At 32.2% G+C, this 20,182-nt stretch overlaps 1 protein-coding gene and 2 pseudogenes across 1 annotated transcript; all 3 read left to right on the top strand.

Annotated features, from left to right (window-relative positions):
* The first annotated feature begins 3,801 nt into the window (after positions 1–3,801).
* LOC106378002 (protein AGENET DOMAIN (AGD)-CONTAINING P1) lies at positions 3,802–6,252 on the top strand. The gene is given in 2 exon segments (XM_048765614.1): positions 3,802–4,103; positions 4,105–6,252. Coding segments are annotated over 2 exon segments (414 nt in total). The 5' UTR covers positions 3,802–4,041; the 3' UTR covers positions 4,457–6,252.
* A 5,058-nt stretch (positions 6,253–11,310) lies between these two features.
* Positions 11,311–17,638, top strand: LOC106379366 (annotated as a pseudogene).
* A 251-nt stretch (positions 17,639–17,889) lies between these two features.
* On the top strand, positions 17,890–19,720 carry LOC125591408 (annotated as a pseudogene).
* Positions 19,721–20,182: the final 462 nt, after the last annotated feature.

Here is a 20,182-nt window from a genome sequence, read left to right as displayed (position 1 = left end):
TTTGGAGACATCGCAGTTGATAAACTTTTAGCTGGTAAGTAGATCGATGAACTAATAGTAACCCAATAATGAATCATGAATTCACCTTACCAACATGGTATATATCGAAAACGAGGCTGTAAGACAAGTAATCAAGTTGAATCTTGGGATCAGTGAAAACATGTGCTGCCCTGCCAGGATATTAAAGATGGAAATGAAAAAAAAGTAGATAGATAACATTAAAGAAGAATGAGCGATTGCATTTAACAGCGTGGACCTTGACGCAACAACATTAGTCTATGTATGTATACCCCCATAAGTTGCCCACTTAAATGTTCATACAACTTATATAATTCTCAAACAAATACAAAAATCCTTGACAGTCTGTCTGATATGTACTTTTTGGTTTGGAAGAAATGAAACACAAAAATAAATATTTGCATTTTATTGGTCTAAAATTTTAAGCAAGACTCGAAGGTTTTTGAAGAAAATCAATTAAACTAAGTATACAGCTAAGTTATGAATTGAAGTAGTTATCATAATAATTTTAAGATGCGTGTGATGATGACATGATGTGAGTATGTTTTTTTTTTGACATCGAGACCTTTTTTAGTGGTATCCGTCCGTCTTTGTCACAAATATCTCAATAAAAAAATAATAATAATAATATATATATATATATATATATATATATATATATATATATATATATATATATATATATATCAATCAATCCCAATTATTTACACCTCAAATTCAACAGGTTTTCAGAAGCTGACAGTGACATTAATACCTTCTTTTTTTTTTTTTTGTAACACGAAATATATTAAAACTCAAAAGTCCAAGTGGTTACAACAGGAGCCATAGTCGAAGATAAGATGAACAACAAAGAGTACATTAAAACAGACGATATGATGTTGGTGGGAGAGGCTTGCTCAATGTGAAGAAATCCTTGGATGATCTTCACTTTTATCCCTGAATTGAAAGCTCCAACAAGCTTGCTATAGTCGTAAACGAAGTTGATACACCCAAGCGAATGAGTTTGAACCGAAGTACAGCTAGAACTAGATAAATAGTCGAGCAAACAAACAACCGTATCTCCATCAGTAATCTCTGAGAAGATTATCTGAATCTTATACATAGTAGAGAGCATCTTCAGTGAAACGTACGGTGATCTGGACGGGTCTAACATCATCTCCAGTTCCATAATTGAATTTGATACTATGAAGCTTGATATGGACACATACGGAGGGAAACGTGGTAAGAGACCGCAAGAAAATACCTTTGGATAGCGACCACTGATATCAGCTCTACCACTGACGATGTTGATCCGGGAGACTAGGTGAATCTCAATCGATCCGGTAATCACACTGTTCGGTGAGCGGGATGGTAAGATGGTTGATGATATCTTCCTCTCCGAATACATAATTGTTTTTGGCACTGAAAATACCAGAATGGATGAGTAAGTCGGAGGAAATTGTCGGATGGGGCACTAATGGTGAAGGCACTTGACAATATAGGAAATGTTTAGGTTAAGGCCCAATACATCAGGGAAGACCCAAATACTTGAAGAGGCCCAAAAAATTAGGTTTAGGTCAGATGGGAAGCTGGGACCACGGACGCCGCCGCGAGAAGAAGATGGGACACCCACCGGTAGCTGGTTGTATTCATCGGAGCCTTGAGTAGACACGACGGGTCTTGATGGGGAGGAGACAAATCCATCCTCAGAGGAGCCTGCGTTGGAGTCAATGAAGGGGCCGACCAGAGATGGATCAAACGGAGATACGGTGGAGACGGTTTGTAGCAGAAGGCTCGAGTACATCACCCACCATGGCACAGGATCTATTCGACAGTATGAGAGTGGAAAAACATGATTCCCAGTCACCAATTCGTCGGGGGCTGTTGAAGTGCGATGCGGTTGCGGTGTGGGGACATGAGCCCATCAGAGACTGTCTTCAAACAGAGATGTCTTCATTGAAGCTTTAGGCGGCGAATAGAGCACAGATCTGGGCGACGACCTAGGAGAGGTGAGTCTTAGACCAGAATTCCAGAGATTCCCGGAGCCAAAGTTAGAGCTGGGAGAGCTCAAACAACGACCCGAGGTAGTGGCGACAGAGAGAACCGATGGGATGGCGATGTTGAAGATGACGATAACACAGAGGCTGAAGACGACGATGTAAGAAGCAGCGGACGGTAAAGAGCAACTGGTGGAACAGAGAACCCGACGCCGGCGGCCAAAAGCCTCTCCGGCGTCGAGGAAGATGGGGTGCGGCACGACCTCGAAAATCGGGACAGAGAGAGATTTATGTGACATTAATACCTCTGTGCAACGCTGTCATTGTTTTCTTTCATGTGCCTTGTTTTAGCAATAATATCTCTACATAGAACCCATGTTCGAAAACGCGGCCGTGTAACCGAGTAATTGGCCGCGTCGGTGGTGGTCGGAGCTTTGCCGTGGCGAGGTGGAGCAAATCGGAGCTCCAAGGCGGACGACTGCGTTTTGCCGTTTATCCAACTCGGTTGATGCAACAAATCTTATAAAATTTTGAATCCAACTTAGATTTATAAAGTTTAAGCTAAAATGATTAAATAAATGATGAAACTGAGTGAAAAATCTGGGGAACAAAGTGGAGACAGCCATTGTTGGAACTTCAGAAAACGTAGGTTAGAGAAAATGAGATAATGCAGAAATTATAAGTTTGTCCCTCCTTTAAAAAATAAACGAAATATGCAACAAATCGGTTCGAACTCGGGCTCATTGATATCCAAAACATGCCACTTACCACCTGAGCCGAGGAATCTTATTGAACATTCATTACATACCTAGTATTTATCATATATATACACGTAAAAGCTTAAAAACTAGGCCCCCGTTAATCCCCGATTTTTCATTAACTCGCTAGGTCCATACTCACCGCCCGACTAACGCCTAGCGTAGTTTCGAACAGGGCATAGAACTACTCTTTTTAATTTAGTATATCAAGATTCTTAACATTTTACCAAGATAAAAGTCTCTCCGAATTTTTACTATGTACATTGGCTATTTGTCAGATTGGAATAACAGAGTGAATACATTTAATTTTGTGTAAGAAGTAATTTTTCTTAAACCAAAACTCATTCACTCATTTTCTTAGCACAAAAAAAAGCATACATTCATGTCATTAGTGTGTGTGTGTGGAAGAACCTAGTCAACAGAGTGTGTCAGTGTGTGTAGGAAGACCTTTTGACCTTTTGAATCGCTAGTCCATTAATGCGAAATAAACAAATAGTAACGCTTAAGCGTTTGAAAAAACAGTTGTGTTCTTGTTCCCAACTTGCCTCTTTGAAAGAATACTGGCTCACAAAATATCCTAGTTTTCTTGCTTCTGATGCAAGCAACACATTGAGACTAGGCGGCTCTAACCAGTTTCCAGCTAACTTTGATGCAAAACCTAAAGGGGTCCGGTCCAATCCATTCAGAATTGATCCGACACATCAACTCCTCCTTTCTCTTCACTGTTCAGTAAGAAGAAGACGAATCCCTAAATATCACATTGACGCATAAACTCTGACTCTGGGAGTGATTGCTACCTTGGCGTGCAATCAAGAAATTGCATTAGAATGTTATACTATGAAGATTGGAATTATGGCAATGGAATGAGAAACATAATGTTTTTAACATTATTTATAGCACAGTTAGAGAGAGTAAACTCAGAAACTAGAATGATTGAATTTTTAGCCTGATGGAACGGACTCATGTATAGTCCCCATCGGGATATTCGATGATATGGTTTTATCAAAAAAAAAAAGTAAAAAAAAAAAAACCAAAACAAAAGAGGGAACAATTGGCTAATCGTATGATTAAAAAAGAAAAGGCAAAAACAAAACAAGGGAGAAAACTATAGTCCAAAAATGAAAATAGAGGGAAAGATTTTTTTTTTTTGTTACAAAAAAAAAAAAAAAAAAAAAAAAAAAAAAGAGGGAAAGATTTTTTAAGTAGAAGTACAAACCTCTCAATAAATACAACCAATTCCTCTCCTCGTCTCTTCACATCAACAAATCAGAGAAAATAACTCTTTAACAATGGGCGAGTTCGTGGAAGGAGATTTGGTTGAAGTATGCAGCAAAGAAGATGGTTTACTTGGAGGCCAAGGTATTGTCCAAGCTTCCCCACGGATCTTTCTACAATGTTGAGTACAAGAACCTTGTGACAGAAGGTGAAGACCCTCAGCCGTTGGTAGAAACCATCTCCGCCGACGAAATCCGTCCGATGCCACCCAAGTTATCTCGGCCGTCGATGTTTAGCCTCCATGATAAGGTTGATGCTTTTGACTTAGACGCGTGGTGGTTCGGAGGGATCACCGGTCAAGAAGGCGATACGTACTCCGTTTACTTTCCAACGACCAACGATGTGTGCAAGTACCCACTTCAACGTCTCAGAAGGCATCTCGAATTTGTCAATGGTCAATGGGTTCCTTCAACAACAAGGCAACGATGAGCTTCTTAGATTCTCCTATGTTTCTGGGTCACTAGTTATTGGTCTTGATAATCTGCAACGTTTCTTGCAGTAATCGTGTTGTTCTCTCTTTATATCGGTTTCCAGAAAATGGTTGCTCTCTCCTCAAGACGTCCAAATAAAATCGGTAAACGACTTCTACAACAAATCGCTAGCCCTAGAAAGTTTGACCATTTTTTATTATCATTATATTAAATCGTTAAAAGATAATATATGATTATTAAATGTGGTATTTTCATCATAGTAGTCTCCAAGAGTAATATGAATAATCATCGAAGAGCAAAAGTGAAACCATTTTGAAGAATATCGATCAAAATATAATAAATCAAAAAGTTTATAGTGGCTCTTAATTTCTTATGGAGTAATAAAGATTCTAGAGTATAAATTTTAATTATCGACTAGATTTTGACCCGCGCTTCGAAAGCGCGGGTTTTATGGGTTATATACGAAGTTGGATATGAGATAGTATTTTTGAGTATATTGTGTACTATTATGTTATAAAGTCGTATTATATCGAATAGAGAAATTTGTTTAAAATTATATATCTTATGAATAAGTTTATTCGAGATTTTTTATATACATTCTTATGTAACTCTTTCTTAAGTAAGAAAATTTTACCCAAATTTGACAAACGAACAAACCAATACGAAATACAGGTTGAGGTTCGGGATTAGGAAAAAGTACCTATTAGATTTTTTTAGACATGCGGGTCTCTGTTGGACTCCGGGTACTCAAAGTACCGAGAATGTTTTGTTCATATTATGTATATTTTAGTAATTCATATATGTTCTCAGTATAAAAATATTATTGTAAATTTTGGATTCACGTTTTCTGTTATAGCTTCAGGTTTTGGGTAAAAAATTTCAATTTTAAAAATATATTTAAAATATTAGATATTTTTGGTTCTCGGGTAAGATTTTGGTCTTTTAGATATTTAGTTATTTCTCGTATTTGTTTGATTTTGGGTATTTTCGTGTTTTGATTTTTTGGCTTTTCGGATTCTTTAGATCTTTTTGTCCTAAATACTCGAACCGAGCTAGACTCATTACGTAGCCAAATTACATAGTAAATTTTACAGATACTTGAATTATTGACTTAAACTGACCAGGAACTAAAAGGGACCGATCTGAACAAAAATAATAATTCAAATGCCTAGTTGGATATAAATGTCCAAGACCCAAAGAACTTGGACCTGAAAGAAACCGATTTATATTTGACCCGAAGACCCGAATGCCCAAATCTAACGTCCTTTCTTTATATTTTTGTGCATTTTATAAAAAGGTACATTTGTTCGGTTGGTGAAACTTAAGATTTATTTGAGAGGTTTTTGGCTAATTTAATAGTATAGATTTGTAGGTTTTTGTTGAGCAGTAAAAAAAAAAATTTGTTGGGTTTTTGATAATTTTAAACTTATCTTAAATACTAAATTGTTATTTATCAATAAAATAAAATTAACATATTATATAATTTTTCAACTTATCTTAATTATGAAGTTAATGAATCATATTTAGAGAAGAGTATAATAAAGTGTACGTGATATTATATTTTCGTGAACCAAATTTATGTGGTCGTGTATATATAGTATAATCTTTTCGTTTACAAAAAGATATGGGTCCAAAAAATAAAAGTTTTGACTAAATGATTGTTAGAGAAATTTAAGGTAACATATTGTTTGTCCAAATCAAAGTAACACCAAAATATTATTAGTTAAAGAAATGGTCCAAACAACTTTTTTAAGTAGATTTATTAAAACTCATTCACTTTTAATAGTATTGATTTTGTCACAAATAACGGGCCTCTACTGGAGATAAAATGCCCATTACTCTCTCAACCCTCCGGCATCAGCCTTGACGCTATCTTGAAGTCATGACATCACTTAGACCTACCCGGGATTCTTAGAGTGGAGTTCTTAACGAAAATTAAAAAACCATTTTTTAACTTTTAACTAAAAAAATTAAGAACCGGTTCTTAAAGTCTTTATTTAAGAACCGGTTCTTAGTTTTTTTAATTATAAGTTAAAAAATAATTTTTTAACTTCCGCTAAGAACCTCATCCTAAAAATCCTGGGTTAATCATGCTCTTGTTAGCAAGCGGCTTATTAGTCATCTGGATCTAAGATTCATCTCCCACCATGAACATTTAATAAGAATAGAAAAGTTACACAGGGGATAGTCCATCTACATTTAAACTTTTTTTTTTTTGGTCTAATCTACATTTATACATGTATATCGTTTATTACCTTTTATCTGTTTTTTTGACAAAAAATAATAATATGCTTCTTATATGCTATATAGAGCACTGAATATTTCCGAATGACATATCAGGTAATATCTTACGGAAGTATATAATTCTTTGTTAAAAGTGACTTGAAAATAAAGATGGTTGTATTGAAACAAATAAAATAGTAATAAAATGTTAACGTGGTTGTCACCAATAAAATTTAAAATTTACGTGGGAAGGCTATTTTAAGAAAGTTGGCTTATAGAGAGAGCGTTGGCTGTTGAGGATTTCTCAGTATTTTTTTTATGGAGATAAAACAATTATTTCTTACATCTATCTTATTAAAACTCAGGGACAAATTAGATTTGTTTGAAAACATGTATAACAATTGTTTTTAAAAATTTGTTTGAAAACATAGATCGTAGTTTTAAAAAAAAAGTTTGTTTGGAAATATGGATTGTAATTTTAAAAAATAGCTTTGTTTGGAAACATAGATTGTAGTTTTAAAAAATAAGTTTGTTTGGAAACATGGATAGAAGTAAATTAAGAGAAAAAAAAGTAATGAGCTTATATTTTTGAGTCAATTGGCTGAATATACCCAAAATAAATCAAAATCAGCAAAATACTCATTTGCACGAAAAACTTTGCTTCCTATAGTATTTTGAGTTTGTTTTGCCGAAAATACCCTTTCTTCCTTGCCACCTCTCCTAATAAAGTACAGACTATAATATCTTTCTGATATGTGCTAGAGATGTTGTAGGTCCCTCTTCACGTGTAGGTGTGCCACTAGATGGATCTTAGACCACAATAACCTTTTTGATATTCACGTTTCACTGTAGATGGTTCTGAGATATTTGATCGTAATATTAAATAGTGTAATCTCATATCCCAAGTTAGTAGTTAAGGTTTAATATAATGTGTAGAGGCTAACTATATACATGGGAGTTACCCTGTGAATATAGATACAAATGTGACATATAATGACATGAGTAACTGTTAACATAGTAAATAGATGTTACAAAAGTTATTAGAGATTTTTGAAAATGTACGAGATTTGTTAACTGATACTTAGAAATTATGATATATATAACCCTCTATAGAAAGCTGATATATGTGAACACGTTAATTTTTGTTGTAACATGCGTTAGACAAACAGATTCTACGTGGATGAAGATTTTAATGGAAAACTAGGGATTAAGGGGCATAAAATGTTTTGTAACAGCTAGCCTAAAATGTATCAACCGATAACTACATATTTGTAACAGATCAGAAACTATGTACCGATATTACCATTATCCAGTAACATTATATGTATCAACTAACATTATAAATATCACCCACCATAATCATGTCATATATTCGATTGATTATCTGCTACGTTTTATATTAGATGCATAGCTTATTTGTTATCCCGTTAACATGTGAGCCATTTACGAAAAATTGTCTCCAAATTTTTTTTTAGTATTTCCATAAATATATTAGTTGCTATTTGGTCGTACATATATTAGGAAAAATACATCAACACAATAACATTATATACTACAAACACTTACTTGTTATAAAAGAGTACATAAATTGACTTCTACACCTATTAATAACTGCTAAATCTAAGTTTAACATGTAACTAAGTAGATATCGTTACCACACTAGACCACTACAAAAATTATGTCTATTTTAGTTAAGTTAAAGCTTACTGAAAAAGTTAACATCTTAATTATACTAGTAGCGTCAATAAAAGAGATTCTTGCACATAATGCAGTCTGACGAGAAAGAACCTGACCCAAATTAGCACTAAGAAAAATAGCCAATACGGTTTCTTGGATGGGAGATGAGTCAACACTTGTTCTCTTCACGATGGTTTCATAGCTTTTTCTTTTGAGTTACCTCCTCTGATTCCTTCTACGGTACCAACGCAGATCATTCACCTCTTTATGCGTCAATGATTTCTCTATTGTGACAATGATTTCAAATTTTTAAGATTTTTTCTTGAGTTTTCACTGCCTTTACGAAATACAAGAGCAAAAAAAGGTGTGAAAATTTTGAAACGTGAACGAAAGAAAAGAGGAAAAGAGAAAGAGAGAGGGAGGGAGAGAAAGAGAGAGGAGATATACGTCTAGCAATGCATAGAGATATGAGTCTGACATCGTATCTAAGACTAGGCTATATAGGATGGTACATGGATAGGGATAATCTCGGGTTTTAGAAATGTTAATAGTGGTTGGGGTAGTTTGCTAATTATGGGTTTTTGTGGGTACAGAGACCCTAATTTCTCTATATTTTTAAGAAAATTTGGAAGTCCATTATATTATGTAAAACTGTCTATCTGGTACCTAATCGGGTTCGATTCAGGTCTGTTTGGTTTCGGGTTTCTGGGGTCAAAGATTTCAGAATCATTCTAATATTTCTAAATTTCAGTTCGGGTTCGCTTCGGATTTTTGCGGATTCGGTTCGAGTTCGGATAACTCATTTAAATTACTTTTAAAATTTATTATATATTTATATACTTTAAATTTCTCAAAAACTATAAACAAAATAATATATTAAATATAAATTTGAATAACACATGTCAGGATACCTAAACTTAATATATAAACTATTTTAGTTCAAATATTTGGATAGAGAATCAATAAATATTTTAAGTATTTTTGGTGTTTTAAGTATACTTTTACTATTTTATATATTTACTATTGACTATTTGTCTATATTTTCAAGTATTTAAACCAGCTTAAAAGTATCATATATATTATAGATGTTTTATATATATTAAATCTAAAAATAATTAATATATATATAAATATATAAATTTATTTCGGATACATTCGGGTTCTCGGAATACTTCGGTTCGGATCGGATACGGTTCTCCAAAAACTAAAATTTTGAATAATTTGGATATTTAATCAATTTCGGTTTGGATTTGGTACTACTTTTTCGGATCGAGATCGGTTCGGTTCTCCAGATTCGGATATTTTGCCTAACCCTTATATTATTAACATGAAAAACAAATAGAAACATATTTTTGAAAAATATACCCGCGTGGGCACGCGGATGAAAGTCTAGTGACCATTATATTAATAACATAACAACTTAAATTAAATATATATGTACAATATTAATAGGTCGTATGATATTATTATTACCTATCAATTATTTATAGGGATTTTCCATGTTCAAATAGTTTGTAAACAATTTCACGAAATTTATAAGATAATTATGAAAAATACATGAACTTTTAGTATATTCGATTTATATAAAAATCCGGGCCACTAACTTTTAGCATCTATATTATTAAAAGAGAAGTACCCATTTGAAAATATTTTTACTTCATTAATTAAAATCTTTTTTTTGCTTGTCTTTTTCAGTTGCATATATGAAATATCATAAAATGAATAAAACTGCCGAATTTATTACTTGTCTTTTCAGTTATATTAATGAAATATGCTTAAATGAATTTAAACTTTTTATTTTATTGTTTGTCTTTTTCAGTTACCTTAATGAAATATCCTTAAATAAATTTGGACATAATGTCATTTAATCAACAAAAAAAACTCATGAGTTATCCTTACGTGCATAATTTTAATAATGGAGATTTTTAAAAACGTGCATCATTAAAATGTTACCTAAAACATGCAGCACTAATATATAACATGCATCAATAAAACTAGAATTTGACTCACACAATTGTACGGATATTATTTTCAGTTGATTAAATTTAAAAATAATTATTTATTCAAAAAATATTTAAGAATGGCTATGTTTTTAAAACTTATATGGTATTATTTGCTCATAACTCATTTGTCATTTGATAAATTGTTAGAAAGAAAATTTTGGCATAATATAACTCAGTTGTCATTTGCTAAATTTATGGTTTTTATTTATATTTTTTATTATTTAATTATAATATTTTTATTTTATATTTGAAAGATAAATGAATTTTCTTTCAAACAATATTTTTGTAAATGTATTTAAAAAAAAATAATCAATTAAAATTGTTATTATCATTGAATATCATTATTTTTGACATAATTTTAGTTTTCGTTTACATCAAAACTTATCATATTTTAGGATAATTTTAATTTAAAATGTAATTTTCATATTTTTCAAAAAAATTCTAAAACTATTTTTTAAATATTTTGTTATAATTGTTAAAAAAATATTGAGTTGCATTTCAAATAAAAAGGTAAAGATATTAAAAATATTCTAATTAAAATATGTAAAATTTAATATAGTTTTAAGGAAATGGTCAAAATAAAAAAAATTACACATAAAATAATCATGATTTTTGTTAACTAGGCGGATCATTATTTATATGATATCGCACACGAAAGAAAATTTTCTGTTTTTAAAATTATCTAATTAACTCTATACTCATTTTTTAATATTTTTATATGATATCACACATTCGTAAAAATATAGATAGTTTAAGATACAAAAAAAAAATTCTTAATGAATATAATATGAACGAATATTACAAATACATCATTTAATAAAATAAATAATTAAAAACTGAAAATTCATATCCGCGCTGGCGCGCGGATCAGGGTCTAGTCTATACTATTAAAAGAGAAGCACAAAAATAAAATACTTCTTAATTTTTCAATTTATTTACAATGGAATGCCACTGAAGTTATTAATTAAGTTACTTTTTTATGATTCTTTGTCTTTTCTTCTTTAATTAATGTATTTCCAAAATCAAATTCTAACTAAAAATTTAATTAATAAACCTAGGTTTTTGTATTATTTGTCTTTTACTATTATTTTATATATGTGTGTTTGGAAATAATTAATTCCATATATAAATTTCATAATTAAATACATACATTATAAGGTAACTATTTTACTAATTCGAAAAATACATAATATATAGTATATATACAACAATTTTACTATACATTATCATTAAATTTTAATCCATAAATAGTATATACAAAAAAATATTATATATTATCATAAAATTTTGATCCATAAAAATACATTTGTTCGGATATACATGTCATATTCTAAAAATATTGATCATACAATTGATAGTTTATAGGATAAAATAAAATTACTCAATATAAACAATAAAATTATTATGTTTCGAAATGTCATATTAAACAATTATTTGAACGGGTAAATCTTAAAATATATATTATAACTAATACAAATAAAAATTTATTTATAAAAAATAAAAATAAACATCAAGCTCTAGTGTGTAATTAAGTACTAAGTAGAGATACTATTCAAATACAAATACTCCTCTTTTTCAAAATGATACTTGTTCTAACATTTTTACACAGATTAATAAAACATACTTCCTCTTTTATTTACATGACGTTTTAGAACTTTTTTTTGTTTTGAAATAGTTTGACGTTTTTCAGAAATCAATGCAAAATTTAATGGTAAATGACTTTACTTACCCTTACATTGTTATTATACATTTCGGTCAACAATCTCAAGTTTCAAGTGGAACAACACGTACTCTATGTGTTTTACGAGAGATGGAAATTTCTAGCCAATTAACGATTTAATAATTGAAGAAACAAATTAATAGTATTAGCACAATTGTTATTTTTATTCCTTCAAACCACGAAATGATTAAGAAATAGAAATTGGAATCAGTTACATTTGACTAAATAGTGATGATAATAATGATTTACAATAAATTGTCTGCATTGAAAATATAAAGAAAAGGATAGAAAATGTATTGTATCAACTGCTTTAATCTACGTGAAATGTTCTAAAGCGTCATATATAATCGAACGAAGGGAGTATTAAATTTTAATATTAAATACATAGTTTTTTGTGATTATCTATTTTCTGTAATTTTAAACCAATAAAAATTCAATAAAATGAAATTAATTTTCTTGAAATTTACAATTAGTCATTATTAATTGATAAAGTGCATTGGAAATAAAAAGAAATATTATTTTGAAATAATTTTTTTCTAGAATATGTATTTTTGTTTTAAACAAAGAGAGTATATAGTATAATTCTTAGCTGGTATGAGCATATTCAACGGTTAGAGAGCAAAAATTTCTAATAAAATAAATATTAACATTTCAACATAAATTAAACATATACTGTAATTGTTTTTTTTCTTAACTCAAATTAGTCTCATATATAGAAATAGTATCTACAGTATGATTTTCTAGTGATTTTAACAAAGTCTCATCTTTAAAGATTGAATCTCATTTTTCTACTTTTTTTTTTTTGGTCGAACTCATTTTTCTATTTTTATTATAAGAATTTCAATGAGAAATCTTCACTGGAACTGCTGTAATAGTACTGCTTAGACACAACTGGACGTTTTTTTTCTTTTTTTGATAGTGGTATTTTAAAAGAAGGATACTGTAAAACAGTTGAATGTTGGGATCACTGAAAACATATTCTGCCAAGGTATTAAAGAAATGGAATCTTGGAAATGAAAGAAGTAGATAGATAGCGAACATTAAAGAAGGGCGGTGACTACGTAGACCTTGACGCAACAACAATAGCTCATATATATATATACAGTTCTCTTGTCTCCGCTAAATCATATGTTCATACAAACTTATAACTCAAGCAAAAACAGTTCCGCGCCGGTCGATAAATGTGTGATCCCACTAGAGACGATGGCTCTAGCCAGAGCGGCTTGGTTCGTAAGGAAAACAGGGCGTATTTTCAGAGAGAATGGAATTCGTTCGATGTAATGAGAACGTTAACCGTTACAATTGTGCACTTGTTGTGTCTCTTGGCGCCATTTAACTATAAGTGGGAAGCTTTACGGTTCGGTCTGGTGCTCTTCGCGGTTGTTCAGCTCGGCATCACATTTTCATACCATAGGAATTTGTCTCACCGGAGCTTCAAGCTCCCAAAATGGCTCGAATATCCTTTCGCCTATTCTGCTGTTTTCGCTCTTCAGGTAAAAACCAGTTGATTGATAAGTTCTAACCAAGTATTTTGGAGTATGATATAAGAACTAATATTATCAAATATTTTCAGGGCGATCCGATGGACTGGGTGAGCATACATAGGTTTCATCACCAGTTCACAGACACAGACCGTGACCCACATAGCCCTACCGAAGGGTTATGGTTCAGCCATGTCTTGTGGATATTTGACACTCGTTATATCAAATCTAAGGTAACGTAGCGTATATGCACGCATCCTCGTCTTCTTTTTCTTATGACTTACGTTTGTTGTTGTAACAGTGTGGAAGACGTAACAGTTAACGTGATGGACTTGAAGCAGCAATGGTTCTATAGGTTTCTACGAAAGACAATTGGTTTCCACGTCTTAATGTTTTGGACCGTCCTCTATCTCTACGGTGGTTTACCTTACCTTACTTGCGGCGGGGTAAACTAGTACACATATTTTTGCAAACTAAGAACCGGCTCTTAAATAAGATATTTAAGAGCCGGTTCTTAATTTAGATTCGACTATTAACTAAAAAAAGCTAAGAACCGGTTTTTAATTAAAATATTTAAGAGTCGGTTATTAAATTAGACTCGCGTTAGAGCATGATTAATGGGGGTTCTTAGGGTGGCGTTCTTAGCGGGATATAAGAAATCGTCTCTTAATTTTTAACTAAGAAAAACTAAAAAAAGCCTCTTATATCTCTTATATGAGAGACGTTTCTTAGTTTTTCTTAATTAAAAAGTAAGAGACATTTCTTATATTACGGTAAGAACCCCGAAGGCAAGATCTATATTAATCATGCTCTAATTTGCACGTATCCAAACGAAAATTGAAAAATTCAATAATAATTATATTTAATAATTTATGGTAGGGCGTAGGAGTGGCGATCGGGTACCATGTGACATGGCTAGTAAACTCGGTCGGCCATCTTTGGGGTTCAAGGTCGTGGAAGACTAAAGACACATCTCGTAACGTTTGGTAATATTCCATCTGTTTTATAATAAGTGTCATTTTAACTTTTTTTTTTTGTTACAAAAAAAATATTATTTTACAGTTCCAATGCAAATTATTCTTACTTTTAACTGAAAATTAATTGAAAACTACATTGATTTTATAAATAATCTTATTTATCTCAAATACTATTGGTTAGAAATGTATAATTAATAACAAATTACATATATTTCTGATACTTTCTTAATCTGTGTGAAAAATGTCAAAGTGACACTTATTCAGAAACGAATAGATGATAATTACAGGACTCTATATTTTATATGTGGATATTTAATATATCTTGCTTAGTCTCAAAATAAGAGATGATCTGGTTTTGTGAATATAATGAAGGTGGCTAAGCATATTTACAATGGGAGATAGTTGGCACAACAACCACCATGCGTTTCAGTCATCGGCAAGGCAAGGATTGGAGTGGTGGCAGATAGATATCACCTGGTACCTAATTCGACTATTTGAGGTTCTCGGATTAGCCACCGATGTTAAATTGCCCACGGAATACCAAAAACAGAAGCTGGCTCTCGCTTGTTCATCTTGATTCCAAAACATGAAATGCATGCATGCACGAGAGATAATATAAGGAGAGACTAAGGTTTTTTTAATAGCTTTATTGGGTGTTTTTGAAATAAGGAATTTTCTTACGTCCAAGGTTTGTTTGACTTCATCTTAAAGATGTTTTGGGTGCGTAGTGGTGGTCTCGAGACTATGCTCTCCGCGCGAGCATATATTTATTATGAACGCTTTAATTTGATTTTTATATCTTATTTTATGTTTTATCATGGTTTTGAGTAATAATCAGTATAATAATATATTTATGTTTATTATGATTTCAGAATCCAAATACATATTTTCTCAAATTTTAAATATAAATTATTGCAGCTAAAAATATAAAAATGAAGAAAATATAGTTATTAAAAATATAAATATTAAAAAACATAAAACTTTCAATAAAATTACATTATGAAAAAGAAAAAAAACTTTCAAAATATCTTACTGTATAATTTAAAACACATAGAACCAATTTTTTTTTTTTTTTTTGGCAACTATAGAACCAAATATTTATAGCTCAAATTCAGGGGTTGTCGCTGACAGTGAGTGACATTTATTTACTACCTTTGTCATTGTTTTCTTAAAGCATGATTATTAGAGGTTCTTCGGGTGTAATTCTTATATTCCGCTAATAACCTCAACCTAAGAAATCCCAATAATCATGCTCTAAGACCATGATTATAGGGGTTTCTTAAGAGAGATTTTAGTGTTAAAGAGAGATTTAATTAAATCAAAACAAAAATAGAAGTCTGTTACCGATCCTTAAGGAAGGATTTTGGAAACCGATTATTAAGATGGTTTTTACCCCACATGTCAGCTTCTCATCGCAAATACATTTTTTTCTCTTTTTTTTTCTTTTGTTTCTCTCGTCTTCTCCGACGAAGATGAGAAGAAACCGCTGCGATTTGTGCTTTCTGGACGCATGTTTACTCCGACCAAGGTCTCTGATTACATCCGTTACGATCTCAAACAGAGGGAATTTCCGACGGAATTTGTCAGGTTTTAGAAAAGCGGTTGGAATTTTTCTGTGTTTCTCGACAAATTAAATCAGCCTTAAAACCCTTGACGGAGTTTCTTCTCTTCGCTTTGGAGAACAGAGGACGCCGCTCATCGCATCGTACAGGTAAGATCTTAATCTTTATTGTTGATTGAAATTCTTATAGATTGAAAAATGATGAGGAAGACTGAGGAACGGTTTGAGTTTATGTTTTTGCTGCAATAACGAACTTAGATTAGAATTTTTATAATCTAATTTTTAAGAATAATTACTTCATAGCTTTGAACCTTAGGAATGTGTCAATAAGGTTTTGGAATGTAGAGAGAAAGGAGAGGTGTGAGAATGAGTCGTGCAGCAGCTTCAAAAGGGAAGAAGAAGGGAGGAGTTTCCTTCACCATTGATTGTTCCAAGCCTGTGGATGACAAGATCATGGAGATTGCTTCCTTGATTTCCTTTAGAGAAAATTTTTTCCACAGTTCTAGTCTAAGATGCTTAATTGATTTCCTTTTCTGCTTCATTGCGACATAACCTTCGTGTAAACCGTTTTATTGAACCAGCAGAGATTGAAGGATGGCAACTTTTGATAGTCTCTGTTTTGGATGTTTTAGACATCACGCTCTCCCAATCTTCTCAGGTAAAACCGTAAAAGTGTTGTCTCGTCTCTAGGCTTGTTAAAACCTATACAAGTACATCCTATAACAGACAATAGCAACTGTTTACTTTCCAATATATTGAAGATATCTTCAAGGTGATCGTGAGTAAACTCTTACGATTTTAGTTTTGCAAATTTAACTCATATACATTGAATTTTGCTTCGGTCAGCTATAGTTTTGGAATGTATTTTTTCTCACTGAAATGTGTGTGGTTGGTTATACTTGTTCCCTTCCAGGAATTGTGGAAGTTGATATTTTGCTATTAATTGTTGCAGAGTACAGTTTCTGGTCTTCCCATGTTTCATCAAACTATGATGTCGTCTACATCTAAACCAATCCCAGTCGTGCAGCTATCACATCGTTGATATCTTACTTCCGGAATCCTGTATGAACTTCATCCAAATTCGCAGAAGTTGATACTTTGACCAATTACATGTCTAAAAATCTAATGTTTCCTGCAGATTATCCAGATTTGTGCTGCTAAAGTGCTTTCAAAGTTATATGCCATGGCAGAATCATCACAACTCTATATAATAAGCAAAGCTGGCTTTGGTCTATACATCTCTCTGTTATTCCGTTCATCTGGTATGTTACTATGTTCTGTCGTATATACATATAGATCAATTTCTAGCTTTTTTAGATCACAGATTTGAAGGCCTTGTCTAATCGGATTCTGACGTCTGTGTAACAATATGTTGACAGCTTTGTGTCCAACCTGCTTTTTCTGAGTTGTTAGCACAATATCAGTCTTGCAGTGATCTGAGATTATGTTTAGTTGAGAGTTTGGACAACTTAGACATGACATCTTCGTTTGTAGTGTTCTTCTCTCCTACTCTATATAAAGTTTTTATTCACCAAGCATTTTAATCACAAAGTTTTCTTCTCTCATTGTCTCATTCTCTCCTTCTTCTTTCAACAAAGTAATCACAAATCATTTTACTCTTTTTCTCTCCTTCTCTCATTCTCTCATTTTAATCACAAAGCATATTAATTACAAGTTATTTTTTTTTTTAAGAAACCCAAATTAAGAAACTACTATTATAGCACAATAAATAACTAAGGTCCTTAACTAAAATTTAATAGTTAAATAGTCATTAAAGTGTATTTAAAAAACCTTAAGAGTTTTTAGGGATAATCATGCTCTTATAATCTTATGAGCCTCGTTTAACAAATATTACATGGGCTTTTACCAAAAATACTGCATGGAACGACTCGTATTCAGTGATTCATATCCAAATTCTAGGTGATCCCAAAGAAATAAATGATCAGTGAATACATAAAATGTCCTTAAGTTTTATACGTTAGTTAAAAAAAAATTATACGCCGAAGAAGGAAAGAATACAAAAACAAAAATCGAACAACGGTCCGAAAAGGAAAGTTTATAAGAAATAAAACAAAAAGGGAAACAAAGCTCTTTACAAATACAATCAGTTCCTCTTTTGGCATCTCACATAAAAAAACAACAAATCAGAGAAACCGTTTAAGCAGATAACGTAGTTATTTAACAATGGATGAGTTCGTGAAAGGAAATTTGGTTGAAGTATGCAGCAAGGAAGATGGTTTCTTCGGGTCTTACTTCTAGGCCAAGGTATTGTCCAAGCTTCCCTACAGATCCTTATACAAGGTTAAATATAAGAACCTTGTGACTGAACAGCCGTTGATTGAAACCATCTCCGCCGATGAAATCCGTCCCATGCCACCCAAATTATCTCAGCCGTCCATGTTTAGCCGCCATGATAAGGTTGATGCTTTTGACTTAGACGCGTGGTGATTCGGAGAGATCACCGGTCAAGAAGGCAATACGTACTCCGTTTACTTCCCAACGACCAACGGCGTGTGCAAGTACCCACTTCAAAGTCTCAGAAGGCATCTCGAATTGTTCAGCGGACAATGGGTTTCTTGAGTTACAAGGCAACAGTGACGTTCCTAAATTCTACAATTTTTCTTGGTCACTAATTATTGTTCTTTATATTTTGCAATCAGAGTACCTTGCTTAGGAAGTTATTAGGGTCCTAAGGCAAAATGATGGGTTGTGCGTTTTACTTACAATAATAGTAATATTATACTCCTCTGTTCCTAAATATATATAGGAGGTTCTAAAAAAATTAATGTTCCAATATATAAGATATTTTCATTTTTCTATGTAACTTTTATTTTATCAAAAACTGTGTAATCAATCATATCTAATAATATATTTTGTAATTGGTTGAATACCATTAATTAATATTTTAAATGATATTTTCTAGACAAAAAATAGTTTTTCTTAATATGTGTGTTTTTACCTAAACATCTTATATTTTATTTAGGAACAGAGTACTATTTCGCTAATTAAAGCCACATTTTTCACGAACTCAGCGGAGCTAGATACACTTAAAACCGGTTCAACATGTAACACTGATTCGGTTAAGCACTACTTAAGTTGATTATAAATATTATTTGTCGACTACTACATATGGACAAGATCCGTCAGTGTCGCTCGTTGAGCACACTAATTAAGTGTCCATCGTCCATGCTTTGCTCTCAAGTTTACATTAATGAACTGATTCCAAAATCAACTCTGGTCTCTCATCCTTCACATTCACAACCAATAAAGGTCAACCGATCATTTCACTTAATGTTCATAGTATAAATTACAGGTAACATTTAATGGGATTTAATGGGAATCGCGATAATACTTTATTAAGTGTCCATAGACCTTGACGCAACAACTTTAGCCCATATATATGCGAACAAAGCTTAGGGGTGACTTAGGTTCACCCCTAAGCTGAACCTTTAAATTCACTTCATATCTTATTATCAATCAAAATGTCACATATACTAATAATAAAATAAATTATTTTTTTCAAAAAAAATCTAGAATAATTAAAAAAATAATGAAGCTCATTTTAATGACGTTAAAGCCACTAACTAAACCTTAAATCTTAAATTCTAAACTCTAAACCTTAAATCTAAACCCTAAACTCTAAATTATAAACTCAAACTCTAAACCCTAAACCCAAACCCTATATATTAAACCCAAATCCTAAATCATAAACCCAAACCGTACACTCTAAACCCAACCACTACAAGAAAACAGCGATATTCTGACGGACATTCCGACGGAAAATGAAATCCTCGGAATATATCGAGGAATTTCCGAGGAAATTCCGAGGAAACACAAAATTGGGTTTCCTCGGAATTTCCTCGGAATATACCGACGGGATTCCGAGGAAACTACAGTCCGTCGGAATATTCCGAGCAAATTCCGAGGAAAACTCTGTTCCTCGGAAAAAACCGATGAATTCCGAGGAAATATTATAGCCGTTGGAGAGCCGTTGGGGGATTTTACAAAATTCCGAGGAAATTCCGACGAACTAGTTTTGTCCGTCGGAATTCCGTCGGAATTTCCTCGGTATGTCGGCAGGA

Source organism: Brassica napus, chromosome C8 (genome assembly GCF_020379485.1).
Source record: "Brassica napus cultivar Da-Ae chromosome C8, Da-Ae, whole genome shotgun sequence".
Classification (NCBI taxonomy): domain Eukaryota; kingdom Viridiplantae; phylum Streptophyta; class Magnoliopsida; order Brassicales; family Brassicaceae; genus Brassica; species Brassica napus.
This window is presented reverse-complemented; position numbering and strand designations above follow the sequence as displayed.